The sequence below is a fragment of the Diorhabda sublineata genome, chromosome 1 (genome assembly GCF_026230105.1).
Source record: "Diorhabda sublineata isolate icDioSubl1.1 chromosome 1, icDioSubl1.1, whole genome shotgun sequence".
Classification (NCBI taxonomy): Eukaryota; Metazoa; Arthropoda; class Insecta; order Coleoptera; family Chrysomelidae; genus Diorhabda; species Diorhabda sublineata.
The window spans coordinates 12,603,439-12,620,380 of NC_079474.1; the positions used below are offsets into that span (position 1 = coordinate 12,603,439).

A 16,942-nucleotide genomic window follows, 5' to 3' on the forward strand; every position below is an offset into this window, starting at 1 on the left:
ATATCTGAAATGTTACCGTTTCAAAAAAAATATGTTCAGAAAAAAAAATTTCGTAACGCCATCCGTATTCAAGATAAAGGGCAATTTTTACGACTTTGCCGCTACTACTGGCAACATTGGCTTTATACTAGAGACGAAATCACCTTTTTTTTAAAACACCCTGTATATACGATACCTTGTACAGGGCCACGACGAGTTGAAACTATCTGGTAGAACCGGAAGTTGACTATAACTTTGTTATTTTAAAAGAATACCCTGTATATTAATACAGTTTTGAAATCTACATGAAATTTTAGTATACTTTTGTCTACAAACTTTTTTCGAAAAATGCATACTTTTTGAGTTATTGATTTTTTTGTGAAAAATTTCACTGTTGCAGACCTTTATAAATAATTTTTTTACGAAAATATCCTTAAATATATGGAAATGGTTCATATTCAGTTGCTTTAAACAAGATCAGACGTATTTGAATCTATGCTGAAAAATTTTTCATTTTATACAGGGTGTGTATAAAAAGTGTTTAAATTTTAACTTTATAAATATAAATTTTTTTATTTTTTTAAATAGAACCACCCGGTTTTTTCTATTTTAATGCATTCATGGATAAAAAATAAGGCAAAACCTTACCGTTCTCCAGATATTAAATGTTTTCTGTAAATTTTTAGAAATACAGGTGTGGTCTAAATTTTATTTATTCGTTATTAAATTGAGAACGAGAGAAGTTGGAATAGGATTAGTAAAAACAATTTGATTTCATTTTTTCTACATACCTTGGCAAGATAAAGAAAAAAATTTTTTATTTCTTAGTACTTGTATCAACCGGTCAAAATAAAATTTGGACCTCACCTGCATCTCTAAAAATTTATACAAAACATTTAATATCTGGATAACGGTAAGGCTTAGGTATAGGAAAATATACATGAATTTGCCTTATTTTTTACCCCTGAATTCATTAAAATAGAAAAAACCGGGTAGTTCTATTTAAAATAATAAAGAAATTTGATATTTATGAAGTTAAACTTTGAACACTTTTTATTCACACCCTGTATACAATGAAAAAATTGTCAACATAGAATCAAATACGTCTGACCATGCTAAAAGCAACCGAGGAGAAATAATTTTCATATCTTTAAGGGTATCCACGTAAAAAAATAATTTATAAGAATCTGCAACGGTCAAATTTTTCAAAAATTAATAACTCAAAAAGTATGCATTTTTTGAAAAAAGTTTGCAGACAAAAGTATACTAAAATTTCACGTAGATTCCAAAAATGTATTAATATACAGGGTTTTTTTTAAATAACAAAGTTATAGTCAACTTCCGGTGGAACCGGAAGTTGGCTATCTTTGAATATATTTTAGTTAAAAAGATCATATCCCAAAACCCAAAGGTAATAATTTTCATAATTCTACTATAAGTATTTTGGCATATACAGATAGTTTTAACTCGTCGTGGGACACCCTGTATATTTTATTATAAATTCCTTTAATGTCTTATTTCTTAGACCTTTTGATATGTTTATGTTTCCAAATGTTCTTGATTTTATCAAAATATGATAAAGACTTAAAGAAAAGTCGAAACGTCAAATTTTATCTATCTTTTAAAAATTATTAAAAAATAAAAAAATCAAGAAATATAAAACTATTTTATTTTATAGGGTATATACAGAAATTGCACAATATACAAAAATTGCCATATATACAAACACTCCCTTCAAAAATGAAATGGAGAAGGGAAATTATAAAGAAACTTGTAAAATAAAATGAAAAGAAAACGAAAAGTGTCAAATCTGTCTAAAAAATGAATCAAATGTCAGTTAATTTCGATCCATGAAACAGTGTGTATCATAAATTTCGATAGTGCCGTGTCTACCAATCCACCTTGAAGCAAAAATGATAATTAAATGTACAGTTTCGAAAATTGTTAATAATTCGATAGCTCCTAAAAAAAACACGAAAACTCCCACTCTTGGATCTAGCGGTACAATTCGAAGACGACAGTTTACAGGCTGAACATCCTCAACGAACTGTAGGCTAAATCAACCGGCCGAGCGAATATTCACTGTCACCTGTCAGTCACAAATAATTCATTATTCAATTGAGTTCAGTTCAAGTAAAAGTGTATTAAATACCTTCTCAACTAAATTAAATTCAGAAAGCTGCCATTATTGCCAAATTGAAAGATGGCTGGTCTATTAGAAGACTGGTAACTCATCTAGGTTTCAATGCGAGTACCGTGGCCAGAGTGACGAAACGAACAAAACAGAAACTTGCACCGAAAGGTTTTGTCTTGTTGTTGGTGTGAATTAAAGATTCGGATTTGATAAACAGTGCAAGTGCTAGGAAATAATCGATCCGAAATTTTTACAAGCAGTCCAGAGTTGTGTTTGCACTTAATTATGTGTATCGTGGTGTCGACTTTTGGAAACGAATTTTTCGGGTTTGGGCTTGGATGAGTACCAATGGGCCTGGCGTTTATTGGACGATTGGTGCAAGATTCTACTCTGAAATTTAGTCACTATTCTACAGAGGTGGTGGTTGGTAAAAAAAAAACAAGAAGAGCTATGGGAAGCCATTGAAACAGCTTAATTTATCGGAATTAAATTCACTCTATGCCAAGTGATTTAAAAGATTCGTTTGTTTACTTTCTAGAATTCTTCGAGAAATCTTATTTGGTATAAATACGTGTTCTATGGAGCTCAAGCATAAGACACTGATAAATGAATCAGTTAAGCTGATGTTGCACGTGATGGAATGCAATGTCGTGAAGCGGAGTTTCCAATAACTAACAAATAAAAGTTTAATATAATTTTAGTTAACTTTATTAAAAACCTTAAAAATTGGCTAAACTCCTCCATTTTTCCATGTTTCCGGAAATTTACCAATCAGATGCGTCAACTTTGACAGATTGACACAACAACAACCTGAATTTTTCGAAAATTTTCTCGGTCGCACGACCTAACTATAAAATTAACAAGTGACAATTCTCTTGACGTGACAGCTGTCACGTCGCATGTCATAATAGCAGAGATGTGAATTATTTTTAATACATGTTTTTTGGTAACATTTGAGCATTCCAAATATTTTAGAAATTCGATTTCTAATTCTTTTTTCGTCAACGGCGAATTAATTATCATATCGAATTTCTCACGAGTTGATCTCCGTGGAGATCTAATTAATTACTAACAAATTTGTCCTCCAGTTCAATTATTTATTGTCAAATCATTGTCGGGGTCTAAATCGAAATCATACGGGAAATCAATCGAATTCGCTGTTTTAGTATCAACCGAGACGATTTGATTCAATGTTTGTAGATTACTATGAACATTTTTGACGTGTCTCTGAATATTATGACATAAAACACAAACTTCAAATTCCATTTTGATCTCAAATAATCGCCATATTGTAGACAACCCTATGATGGCTAACAAATGGTGGTTTTTGGGTGATGCTTAATATGTTTGTCAATTGTGAAATAATTGATAAAAACAACTTTGGAACTTGTACATAAAAAATCATTTCAAATACCAACATACAATGTTAAAAATATTCTAAATGCCATTATAGACATTTATATGAAATTAGTTTTAATACGTTCCTGTTTATTGCAGTTTCGTAGTAAATCCGAAATTCCCAGTGGTTTGTTAATAACAGTGTACATAATAGAGCACCGCCGATAGTGTACAAGCTGGCGAATGTACACTGTGGGGCGGTAATTCTAACACGACCGACTTCGATCCTCGCCGCGGGTGCCGCCGTCGCCACCACCATCTCCCGTTACTATGGTAACCATTTCCAATCTATCTTTCTTTCTATCTATCTCTCTCTTTCTCCTTTCGATTCTCTCTTGATTGGCAATTTTGTTGATAATACGAGGGGATGTACAAGTCGAGAATTTTCTTTACAAATCCTGCTTTAGTATGTGTCGATTTTCATATGCCAAATTATCTACGTCTCAATTTGTCTTATTTGTCTTTTGAGGTTACAAATTGAGGTTATGTTGGTTACTGCGATTGTACAAATTCTTCAACTTGTAACAAAAATATTTTTACTTGGACTCTGAGGGGTACTGAAAGTAAATTAGAGCCGAAGACAAAACAAAATAAAGATATTTGATGAGTTTTGCATTTTTTTTTATTAACGTCTTTTAACAGGATTAACTTCACAAAAATAACAATCGCCGGCGTGGTTTTTTGCATATAACATTGAAGAACTTGGTGGTGTTCAACTTCTACTACGACATCCAGCATTTAGTCCGGATCTTGTACCGTCAGATTACTATTTATTAAGATCCATAGCGAAAGAATGGTTTTACCAAAAGCATAGTCAAAAATCAGTTATTTTCATGATGATACGAAGCTTATCAATTACGGGAAAATGATATTCAACACCTAGGTTCAAAAAAGCCCTTTTTCATGTAGTTACACTCAAAAATTTTCCTGTAACTTCTAGGGTCTCATTAGAGATGAGTATAGAATAATATTCCATAACTTTTCTTAGTCTACAGCTGCAAGTTTTGTTCAATTTAAGTTAGGTTAGGTTATTATCATCCACAATTCAGAATTGGGATTAATATTTTGCTTTTTATGATTATTTTTTTAACAAACAAGTTTTGATCGATAATTTTTTCCATTGAAAATTATATGAATAAAGTTTTAGAGATTGCGTGTTGGTTAGAAAAGCAAAACAAATATAAATAAAGCAATTCAAGCATTTGTAAAAGTGCATGTATTTAAACAAAACTATTTTTTAGACGACGCCATCTGAAAGTTGTTCGTTTTGTATTCATTTACATACCGGAAGCTGCGTTTTTAGTGTTCCATGTAGTGAAAGTGACAGTTCCGTACTGCAAAACACTTTCGGGGCACTCTGGAGTGACTCTTGACTCTTGACAGTTCCACTTCGATGATTTTGTATAATCTTAATTTTTTAATTTTCTGTAATTAGTTGGTTTACCTAAAATAATGAATAACAATGAATGATGATGAAAAAGAAATCATCAGCGATCAAGAGTTACTCGAATCCACGCCACCTAATTTCACCGAAGAAAGCAATGCGGTCGTTCTTAATTCGTTGCCGGATAAATCTCGTGCAAGATACGAAATACAGTACGAGCTCTTTATAAAGTGGTGTCACCAAAAAAAATTATGATAAAATGTTCATAATTCTCTATTATTTATTCTCTCTTCGCAGTGTAATTGAAAAAGTTTTCTCGCAATTTTCAAATTCGTCCAACAAAGTAGCACTGCCAGTCCTTGGCATACAAATAACTATTTCTTTGTTATTGATACATTTTGATTTAGTGGCAACCATGGACTCTTGTAGAAGGATTTAATTTTACATGGCATCAAGGAAGCAGATATAGTATTCCACGGAATTTTATTATTAAGTTACAGAGCTGAAATATTTTGCAGTTTTTTAGATACACACTCAGGAAGCTTTCGGATCGATTTTTCGTGAAAATATTTCGACTTTTCACGAAGCCATTCTACATCCGCATTGCTTTCGAATCGCAATTCTCCGAGTGTCTCCTTCAATGGTGCCAAATCGGGACTATAACGAGGATGTTTCGGCGTTTCTCAACCCAATTCGTTCGACGTTCGTACGAACACGGTCCCAGAAGTACCTGGAACAAAGAACATACAAAAAATTTTGGAAAAAAGTATATTAATTTTTGAATATAGCTCTAAACACTTTTCCCAGCGATATTCAATAAGTTGGATACCCTTTTTATAATCAGAATCTTTGACCAACGAGTCTGGCCATTGCAATAACGTATGCGTGAGCTAGTGCATTGTTTTTGCTTGATTTTTCGCTCGTTTTCGTTGCAATAAGGTTGTATAATACCCTTCGTTGATAGTTTTTCCTTTTTGAAGCTAGTCAATGAAAATTATCCCACGCGAATCCTAAAAAATCGTCCCAATGACCTTGCTTGCAGATAGAACGATCTTTGGAGCATATTTTCCAAGCAACTACCGCCTCCACAGGACAGATCAGGTACTTCTGGAACCATCTGGGTTGTCTTTCAGTTATATCATAGACACTGGTTCATCCTTCTTTCTCAGGGTTATAAATGAACTAAAAGGCGTGGCTACGCGATCCCTGCTTCATTAAAAACCAACGCAACCTCTTCCCCAACACCCAACCCCCTTCGTAGAACCAAATAGTTGGTATTCATTCATTTGTAGCATGTCATACGATTCCCTGACACACCAATGTTCAAAATCGTTATTTAGATTTTTGATGATGTTGAAGTATCTATATGAATACCATTCAAAACCAGCTTTCATCAAAACTGAAAGAGAAACATGGTTTAGACAAAAAGGGTGATAAAATTAGAAGAATGAGGTAGAAGAAGAGAAATACCAAAGACAAGATGGAGTGTTGGCAGATTCAAGATGAGGTGGAACTAAATTGAAATGAGAATATACAGAATCGCAGCTTGTGAAATCAATTGAAGACAGTTATTACCATTAAAAAAATTCTCTTTTTCGTTCATAGATGAAAATAAATCATTTATTATAACAGATCTTTAAGTTATTTTTAAATTTTATTTTTGTTTCAGTTGATTTTCGTTTTATTTTCTACAATTATTTTGAGAAAATCTTCCACAATAAATTCTATAGAATTTATAATAACAACCAACAGGTATGAATTTCATATAGTAGGCCGCTAATCATTTCAACTAAACCGACAAACAATAAAAATGGCGGCTTTTAACGTACCGCCATTATTGTACAACTTCCGGTAAATAAAAAGGGTTCATAGTGTTCGCAATATTTCGCTTTATATTTTTTATATAAGGGTGAAACTTAAGCGAGTCATTTATATAAAGTATGGTCAATATTAATAAGGGTGGTTAGATGAAAAATTGAATCCAACTACGATGATTTTAATAAAAAACAAACAATCAAAGAAACCGAGGAAAAGGTCAGTAAATATTGCTGTTATAGTGCTACGTCTTAATAATTGATTTCTTAGTGAATATCTACTTTTTAAAATGTTTATATGCAAACGTATACGTCTAATGCTGATTAAAAGCTCCGTGTCAATGAAAACGTAATTAATTTCTATTAATCAAAACAAATAAAGCATATTTTGTACAAAATATACTATTTCCAATGTCTAGATTTTTTATTCGGTACCACAAATAAAAACCTGAGCAATGTTGTGAGATCAGGGTGGACAAATAAATAAACTTCATCAACCTATCCACCTATTAGGGTATGTTTGATCTAATATGCGTTTAAAATCGGTGACAATTCGTTTCTTAGAAGGTCTAAATATCTTTTCCTCGTTTGAAAATGTGGCACGATTATGTGGCCGCTTAGAATCCCGTACCACACATTAACAGATCAACGATCCTGATAAAATCATGAAAATCATTCAGATTAGTTAGAAAATGTAGCAATGTCATGAAAAAAATCTAATCAATTGATAACATTTAGTAATTTCGCGAAAATATCAGAATTTTTATATAAATTGTGAAAATTCGATATTAAGAATTAGAATTCATACGTAGATTTCTGCAATTTCATGAGAATCATAGAAATTCATTGAAAAATTGAGGCAATTGGTTAATAACATTCAAATTCATTGAGTAAAGGAAGCAGTTTCGTAAAAAAAATATATTTTTTTATAAATTGAAGAAATTCAATGTTAAGAAAAGAATTCTTAAATAAATTTGTACAATTTCATGAAAATCATTCAAATTCTTGATCAATATGTGACAATTTCATGCAAAAGAATAGATTTTATTAATAAAATTTCAAAATTCTATGAACAATATCGGAAGTTGTGAATAAATTGAAAAATTCAATGTTGAGATAAGAATTCTTGCATGAATTTGTACAATTTCATGAAAATCACTCAGATTTGTGGTTAATGGGACAATTTTATTAAAAAAATCAAATTTATATTTATCAAAAGTATATTATATATCAAAGTTGTGAATAAATTTAAAAATTCAATGTTGAGATAAGGATTCTTGCATGAATTTGTACAATTTCATGAAAATCACTCAGATCTGTGGTTAATATGGGACAATTTTATTAAAAAAATCAAATTTATATTTATCAAAAATATATTATATATCAAAGTTGTGAATAAATTGTAGAATTCAATGTTAAGAACTGAATTCTTGCATAAATTTGTACAATTTCATAAAAATAATTCAAATCATTGATCAATATGTGACAATTTCATGCAAAAGAATCGAATTTATTAATAAAATTTCAAAATTCCATGAATAATATCGAAAGTTGTGAATAAATTGTAGAATTCAATGATTAGAAGAGAATTCTTGCATAAATTTGTACAATTTTATAAAAATAATTCAAATTATTGATCAATATGTGACAATTTCATGCAAAAGAATCGAATTTAATAAATAAAATTTCAAAATTCCATGAAGAGTATCGAAAGTTGTAAATAAATTGTAGAATTCAATGTTTAGAAAAGAATTCTTGCATAAATTTGTACAATTTCATAAAAATAATTCAAATTATTGATCAATATGTGACAATTTCATGCAAAAGAATCGAATTTATTAATAAAATTTCAAAATTCCATGAAGAATAACGAAAGTTGTGAATAAACTGTAGAATTCAATAATTAGAAAAGAATTCTTGCATAAATTTGTACAATTTCATAAAAATAATTCAAATTATTGATCAATATGTGACAATTTCATGCAAAAGAATCGAATTTAATAAATAAAATTTCAAAATTCCATGAATAATATCGAAAGCTGTAAATAAATTGTAGAATTCAATGTTTAGAAAAGAATTCTTGCATAAATTTGTACAATTTCATAAAAATAATTCAAATTATTGATCAATATGTGACAATTTCATGCAAAAGAATCGAATTTATTAATAAAATTTCAAAATTCCATGAATAATATCGAAAGTTGTGAATAAATTGTAGAATTCAATGATTAGAAGAGAATTCTTGCATAAATTTGTACAATTTCATAAAAATAATTCAAATTATTGATCAATATGTGACAATTTCATGCAAAAGAATCGAATTTAATAAATAAAATTTCAAAATTCCATGAAGAGTATCGAAAGTTGTAAATAAATTGTAGAATTCAATGTTTAGAAAAGAATTCTTGCATAAATTTGTACAATTTCATAAAAATAATTCAAATTATTGATCAATATGTGACAATTTCATGCAAAAGAATCGAATTTATTAATAAAATTTCAAAATTCCATGAATAATAACGAAAGTTGTGAATAAACTGTAGAATTCAATAATTAGAAAAGAATTCTTGCATAAATTTGTACAATTTCATAAAAATAATTCAAATTATTGATCAATATGTGACAATTTCATGCAAAAGAATCGAATTTAATAAATAAAATTTCAAAATTCCATGAAGAGTATCGAAAGTTGTAAATAAATTGTAGAATTCAATGTTTAGAAAAGAATTCTTGCATAAATTTGTACAATTTCATAAAAATAATTCAAATTATTGATCAATATGTGACAATTTCATGCAAAAGAATCGAATTTATTAATAAAATTTCAAAATTCCATGAATAATAACGAAAGTTGTGAATAAACTGTAGAATTCAATAATTAGAAAAGAATTCTTGCATAAATTTGTACAATTTCATAAAAATAATTCAAATTATTGATCAATATGTGACAATTTCATGCAAAAGAATCGAATTTAATAAATAAAATTTCAAAATTCCATGAAGAATATCGGAAATTGTGAATAAATTGTAGAATTCAATGTTTAGAAAAGAATTCTTGCATAAATTTCTACAATTTCATAAAAATAATTCAAATTATTGATCAATATGTGACAATTTCATGCAAAAGAATCGAATTTAATAAATAAAATTTCAAAATTCCATGAAGAATATCGGAAATTGTGAATAAATTGTAGAATTCAATGTTTAGAAAAGAATTCTTGCATGAATTTGTACAATTTCATGAAAATCATCCATATTTGTGATTAATATGGGGCAATATTATTTAAAAAATCAAATTTATAAATAAAACTGGAAAATTTCGTGAAAAATATCAAAAATTGTGAATAAATGGTAGAATTCAATGTTAAAAGAATAATTCTTGCATAAATTTCTACAATTTCATTAAAATTATTCAAATTTATGATAAATATGGAGCAATTTTATTAAAAAAATCGAAATCATTAATGAAATTTCCGAATAATTGTGATATTAAGGACTGGGAAGTTAAATTTGACGTCTGTAGACACAAATTTCAATGGTTTTTGTTCCTTTTGGACCACAAATACGATAAGTTCCGCTTTAAAAACAGCTTCCCTTTTGTTTTAGTGGTCTGCATCTGACTCCAATATATTCCACGATGTTAAAAAGGGTTACTAGAATTTTCGTTATTTTTAAACTAATTTTTAAACACGACTTTTTCTGCTAACCACGCAAACAAACAAAAAAAAATCGAGAAAATTCTACCAAAATCACTAAAAAGACATAAAAAAACGGAACCATCAAACACACAATTGTGGTTCATTGCTATAAAAACCAAATTCAGTGACATCTAGCGACACGTGGTTTTCGCCAATAGATTTCTTAAGATATCTCGGGACAGATAGAAGATATCGAGATGCGGTTTTAGCTATTTTAATGTAGCCGTTCATTTATTTGCCCTCCCAGTACAAGATTCGTAAAAAAATTTAGTTATTCGTAGATATAAGATTGTTTTCAGAACGAGATTCAATAAAAACTTAGTTATTCTTGATATTCTAGTTATGTGACGCCTATGATTACGAAAAAACCTTTGTACCTTGGAGTTTTAGAGAGAATGAAAAAAAAAAGTAGAATGGTACATATTCCGATAACAAGAAGAATCTACTGTAATCTTGCGGAGGCTTTCATCAGAAAACAATAGAGGAGATACCACTTGAGTTTTTTCATCTCTCTAAAAGAGAGCTCTTTCTACTTTCATGATGGATGGATGGAGTTAGAGGAATTACTTATTTTATTTCAAACATTTTTTTGTTATGCACCGATGCGTTCTTTTGAATAGTAATCGTTTTTGTTAATGCTATTCTGTGTAAATTGAACCCGCACTTTTAGTCTTTACAACTAATAGACACTAATAAAGTCGATTTTAACACAGAATCCAATATTTCATTATTTAGAAGTATATCACATCAACCTTAAAAATATCTTTGAAACGACTCCCAAAATTATAGTTTAAATATTTCTCATCAAATTATGCGTTTACGTATTTGTTTGATGGAAATATTTCTCTCTGTTGGTGCCCCTGAATAATAGTTTTATTTTGACATTTTGACAGCTGACTGGACGATACATTATTCGGTGTGAGCTAAATGTAAGGTTATTTCAATTTTAAGATATAAGTCACTTTTTAGACAAAGTAAATATAGTCACAAATCTAGTTAGAAAGTTCTTGGAAAGACCTAACCTTAGAATGAATATATTTTAATTATTATGTATCAATCTCTGAAAAGTTAAATTATTTATAGCGGTAGAGGCCACGTTCCGCAATTCCGGTAGTGTGAAATTCGACATTCCGCTTACAGAATGAGTTTTTGTAAACTTTCAAATCCAAATATTCCCAAAGTCAACTGTCAAATATGTATCAGTACTACCAATCGACCACGTACGTTACAACGTAATATCACTAATGTGAATTTTGAACAATTTCTAAAAATAGATTATGTGAAATCAAGGCGAAATAGAGAAAATAGTATAAAAGACTCGTAACATATTCCAGCATTCATTCTTTGGAACTTTTTCTGGAATTAAAAGCTTTCTGTCATTTATATTTTAATATATTATTACTGTAAATGAAACTTTGAGGTTAGAAAACGGGAAAAAGACATGAAGAATGGTACTGAACTATTTGAATTAAAGTCGCCTCTCTAATAATAGACGTATGGAGACAAATCGGGACTATACGGAGGGTGTTTCAATGTTGTCTAACCCAATTCCTAGTATTTTACTTTTAAATCCAAATATTCCCAAAGTCAACTGTCAAACATGTATCAGTACTACCAATCGACCACGTACGTTACAGCGTAATGTCACTAATGTGAATTTTGAACAATTTCTAAAAATAGATTATGTGAAATCAAGGCGAAATAGAGAAAATAGTATAAAAGACTCATAACATATTCCAGCATTCATTCTTTGGAACTTTTTCTGGAATTAAAAGCTTTCTGTCATTTATATTTTAATATACTATTCCTGTAAATGAAACTTTGAGGTTATAAAACGGGAAAAAGACCTGAAGAATGGTACTGAACTATTTGAATTAAAGTCGCCTCTCTAATAATAGACGTATGGAGACAAATCGGGACTATACGGAGGGTGTTTCAATGCTTTCTAAACCAATTCGTAACATTTTAATCGTAAACCGAGCTGTATACGGTCTAGCGTTGACTTGCATTCCGGATAGGAATATCGCGTCGTTTTGATCTGTAGTAAGTTTCGACGTATTTTTTAGAAGGCTACTCTAACACTGCGCGTTAACAGTTCGTTGTTCAGTGGAAAAATCAACTCCTTTCATGTCCCAAAAAACACGGTACACAACACCTACCCCATTGATGGCGTAACTTCCTCTCCATACCGCTGAAAGAGACGCGTGCAAAACTCAGTCTCGTCACCCATCTGGCTGTAATTTTGCATGAATTCTACATCACTGCGTCGCTCTCCCAAAATGATTTTTTCTACAGCGTTGATGTCCTCATCGGTAACACCACCACCACCACTTTTAAGACAATCAGATCACCATTGATACACTGGAGATAACCTAACCTAATCTAACCAAAGAAACGAACAGACATCGGTACATCTTTCTCGCTCATTACTATAAGTAAACTGAAAGGTGAGGTTACACAGATTAAAAATCAGTTTGTAGGACTCTAAATTTTACATATTTCAACCAAATCAACTCCATTTTTTTCGGAATTTCATTCTATTTAAATATTTTAATACTTTTGCTCTAAAAATTCATGCTTACTTGAATTTTTCTGTCCTAATCATGACTCTTTAGTCTATTTTTCAAATATCATGATGTTTGTCTTATGTACATAGCTCATTATTCAGGTTTTCATTGTCATATTGCTTTGAACTATTAGAGAAAACAGGACATAAATCATTTTTGGTATTTCCGTAAAAACAACACGTGTATTTATGTCAAAGTCGTGTAAATAACATTATAAGTTAATTTGTGGATCTCAAGTTGTAATAATTGAATAGTAGTATGCTATAAAATACAAGTTATTGGTCGTTTGGATAACTGATTGCGTCGCTACAGCATATCATCGGTTTTTATACACCCTTTACGTCCATTTTGTGTTTTTTTCACCCTTTTACTGTCAAATTACGTACCCAAACAAACGATATTTCTACTAATTTCGTTCACGTGATTTCAAATCAGCAAATTTGATCAAATACAAATCAGTGGTATTCAAATTATTCATACATCAAAGAGAGAACGTTTCAGCCCCTTTAGAATTGTTTTATAAGTATTTGCTACTAATTTCCTTCAATCTACACATTCTTAAACAACACGAAATGACATTTTCAATACGTAAATAAGGGATACTAACAATTTTCATTATATTTAGAAAGTTGACGTTATATTTTCATCTAATATGTAGTCAAAAACTATAAAAAATGTTTCAATATAGTACAAACATCTTAGTATATCAAAGATAGATTAAAAAGTCATCAATACGATTGAAAATAATAGATTATTGATGAATCGATTGGGAAGGGCTGAATTTGTGAAAATATATTAATTCGAGAGAAAAAAAATCGGAGAAACGTTTGCCTTATATATATTTTCAAAGAAACATCGATATTTTTCATTTGAAATTTTACACGAAATTGAATTTGTGCTCGGGGGGAATTAACTACCGTCCCATATAACGTCGACCATCTACCCCGTCCCTCCGGCGACTTCCACCCTGCTAGCGACAAATTGCACACATCCACAGGTCCAGGATATACTCTGTGTAAACATTGATCTTGAGATGGCCTGTGTTGATTGGACCTCGCGACACCTGGGCGTTGCTAGGCAACGTTTGGCCTAGAGCGACCGCGTTGCTAGGTTACCTCGGCGCTTACGAGGGGCGCTCCTTCTTCGCCGTTCCCCTCACAATTTTTAGATACTGATAAAGGACGACATGTGTGTATGATTTATGCGTGTGCGTATGTAAGTGTATATGTCGGTTTATTAATTGCTTTTCTCGACAAAAATTGGTTTTCATTTAACTAAGGGTAGCTGCGTTTTAGGGATTTTTTTACAGGGATGGACTCACGATATACAAAATTTGATTTTTAATCGTGTGTTTTATATTATTTAATGATAGAAATGCAAATAGAAGCGGTTTATTGATGAAATAAATCTTTTAACAAACAAAAAAAACTGCAAAAGGATCTTAAATTTACTTAAAAAGTGAATTAACTCAGAAAGTATGGTTTTTGAATCAAATATATATATTGATGTTTAATACACGCCATCTCTTTGATTACTGTATCACCCTTATTATCTCTGTATTTTTAACATCTACCTTGATTCTAGTTTTTCACAAAATCCAATAATAAGAAAAAAGAATTTAGCTTTACATCCACGTACTTACTACTTTTTTTCTCTTCCTGTTTATGAATTTATGACCTTTTCCTATGATACTACTCAACGAGAAAGTTCAATATTTATAATATTACTTCCTTGATGTTTTCACAAAATTTACTTTTATTAATCTTATTATTAAATAAAAACAGATAAATTAGAAAAAATTTTTATTAACTTATCAAACTTGTATTTATTATAAAGAGATTTTCAATTATATTTCTTAGATGGTTTTTATTCCTAAATACGTATTTACACTAATCCACAAAAAACGAGACCACTACTATATTAAGTATAGAAGAATGAAATTCCGAGGTTATACATTTTTATCGCATATGAAATTTATTTTAAAAGAAAAAAAATAAAGTTTATTGTTATACTGAATACAGTGGAAGTTCACCTCCTTAAAATTCCTAATAAAGATTACTCTATAAGTAAGTAGAGAGAAATGTTTAAAGTAAGTAACACAATAAGAATTTTTCTATTTGCGTTAGTAGGTATAATTACTGATTTATTATAAATAGCGTTTATGATTTAATGTATTATATTCCTAAATTATTTAAAAAGTATGATAATAAAACTTTGTTTTCCATACAATTCATATAATTTAACTATTATTACAAAATGTCCATTTAACAGTAGTAATTTACGCAAATTTTGATTGTTTATTATTTATATGGAAATATTTTGAAAAAACTTCTTTTTTTAACATTATATTCATTACGGTTTATCTAATACTTGATTATGTGGATGTCTTCGTATTGTGGGTAAATGATCTACTAGTGTCAACTGTCAAATATATGACATTTAGATTTTGTTTACTTATAACCAAAATATTAATTCAATTTCCCACAAAATAAGTGTTAAATGTTAATGTGTGGTAAAAATGGGTAGAATTTGTGCTGTACCTCATTGTTACACAGGATACAGAAAATGTACAGATAAAGTTTCATTATATAAAGTTCCCGAAAACGATTTCTTCTTAACTAAATGGCAGGAAGCTATATCTCGTGAAGATAGACCAATTACACCAAAAGATTACGTATGTGGAAAACACTTTAAAGAAGATGACATTCTCAGGAGAAGGATAATAAAGGATGTTGTAGTGAGTACTTGAAAATTTTGTTTATTATAGTTCAATATTTCTTCTGTTATCGATTATCGTCTACATATCTTCAGTTCTCCTTTAGTGGATCTAATAGTTGGTTAAGTTTCTTCCTTTCTGGGTGTACTGCTTCAGTGCAGTTTGTATTTTAGGAAGAATATCAAAGACCGAAATTAAAACCTGACGCTATACCTTCAATATTTCCAGAATTACCCGAGTTTATATTAAAAATGACTAAAAAACGTCGAAAAATAGCAGTTTCTGAAGAAACTGGCAAAGAATTAATTATAAAATCTAAACCGGAAATAAATATACAAGAATTTGGAAATACCATTAATACTGGAGAAATTGATATAAAAACTGAAGTTGAGGATCTGCAGGAATGGGAGGAGGATGTTTTGAATATCAATAACCCCACAAACGACGTATCGATACCAAAAAAACAAAAATTGAGTTACAAGGCACTTTCAAAAAGTTCTGTAGTTGTATGCATTAAAAGTGGACTTGATGAGAATCAAAGATTAAAAAAATATCTTAAATGTACCAAGTGTTACTATAAAGCATATTCGAAAGCTTTACTTGGTAAACATTTAATGAAACATCAAATTACATCTGAAAAAAATAGTACAAAGGATGAAGTTTTAAAACCAGTTGAGGATTTTAGTTCTGTGGTTATCAAAAAAGAATATAATGAAAATTTCACTGTTGGTAAACAATAAAAGTATCAAAAGTAGGTTCTTTTCCGTATTTAGTGTGAAAAAATGTATACAGTGTTGTTGAAAAGTAAAGAAATTGAAATATTCACCATTTCTCCTCATTTTACCACAATTTCCATACCTGTACTAATAAAATTATTAAAACAAATCTAAATCGAGAAAACGAAAAAAATTGAAAAGTTTTCAGGGGAAAAACGAAAAATTGGAAAGTTTTGAGAAGAACACAAAAAATTTGGAAAGATTTGTGGGGAGAACGGAAAAATTTGGAATGTTTTGGGGGGGAAAATGAAAAAATTGGAATGTTTTAGGTGGAAAAGGAAAAAACTCGGAAAGTTTTGAGGGGGAAACGAAAAGAATAGGAATGTTTTGAGAGGGAAACGATAAAAATTGAAAAGTTTTTAGGGAAAAACAAAAGAAATTGGAGGAAAACGATAAGGATTGAAAGTTTTGAGGGAAAAACAATCGTTTTTGGTGAAATAATTGCTAAAAAACCTCAGGTCGTTAAATAGCTACGA

At 29.9% G+C, this 16,942-nt stretch overlaps 1 protein-coding gene across 1 annotated transcript; it reads left to right on the forward strand.

Annotated features, from left to right (window-relative positions):
- Positions 1–15,404: 15,404 nt before the first annotated feature.
- On the forward strand, positions 15,405–16,515 carry LOC130452499 (uncharacterized). The gene is made up of 2 exons (XM_056791811.1): positions 15,405–15,711; positions 15,864–16,515. The coding sequence occupies exons 1-2, from the start codon at positions 15,493–15,495 to the stop codon at positions 16,428–16,430; spliced, it is 786 nt and encodes a 261-aa protein (XP_056647789.1). The 5' UTR covers positions 15,405–15,492; the 3' UTR covers positions 16,431–16,515.
- The last annotated feature ends 427 nt before the right edge of the window (positions 16,516–16,942 follow it).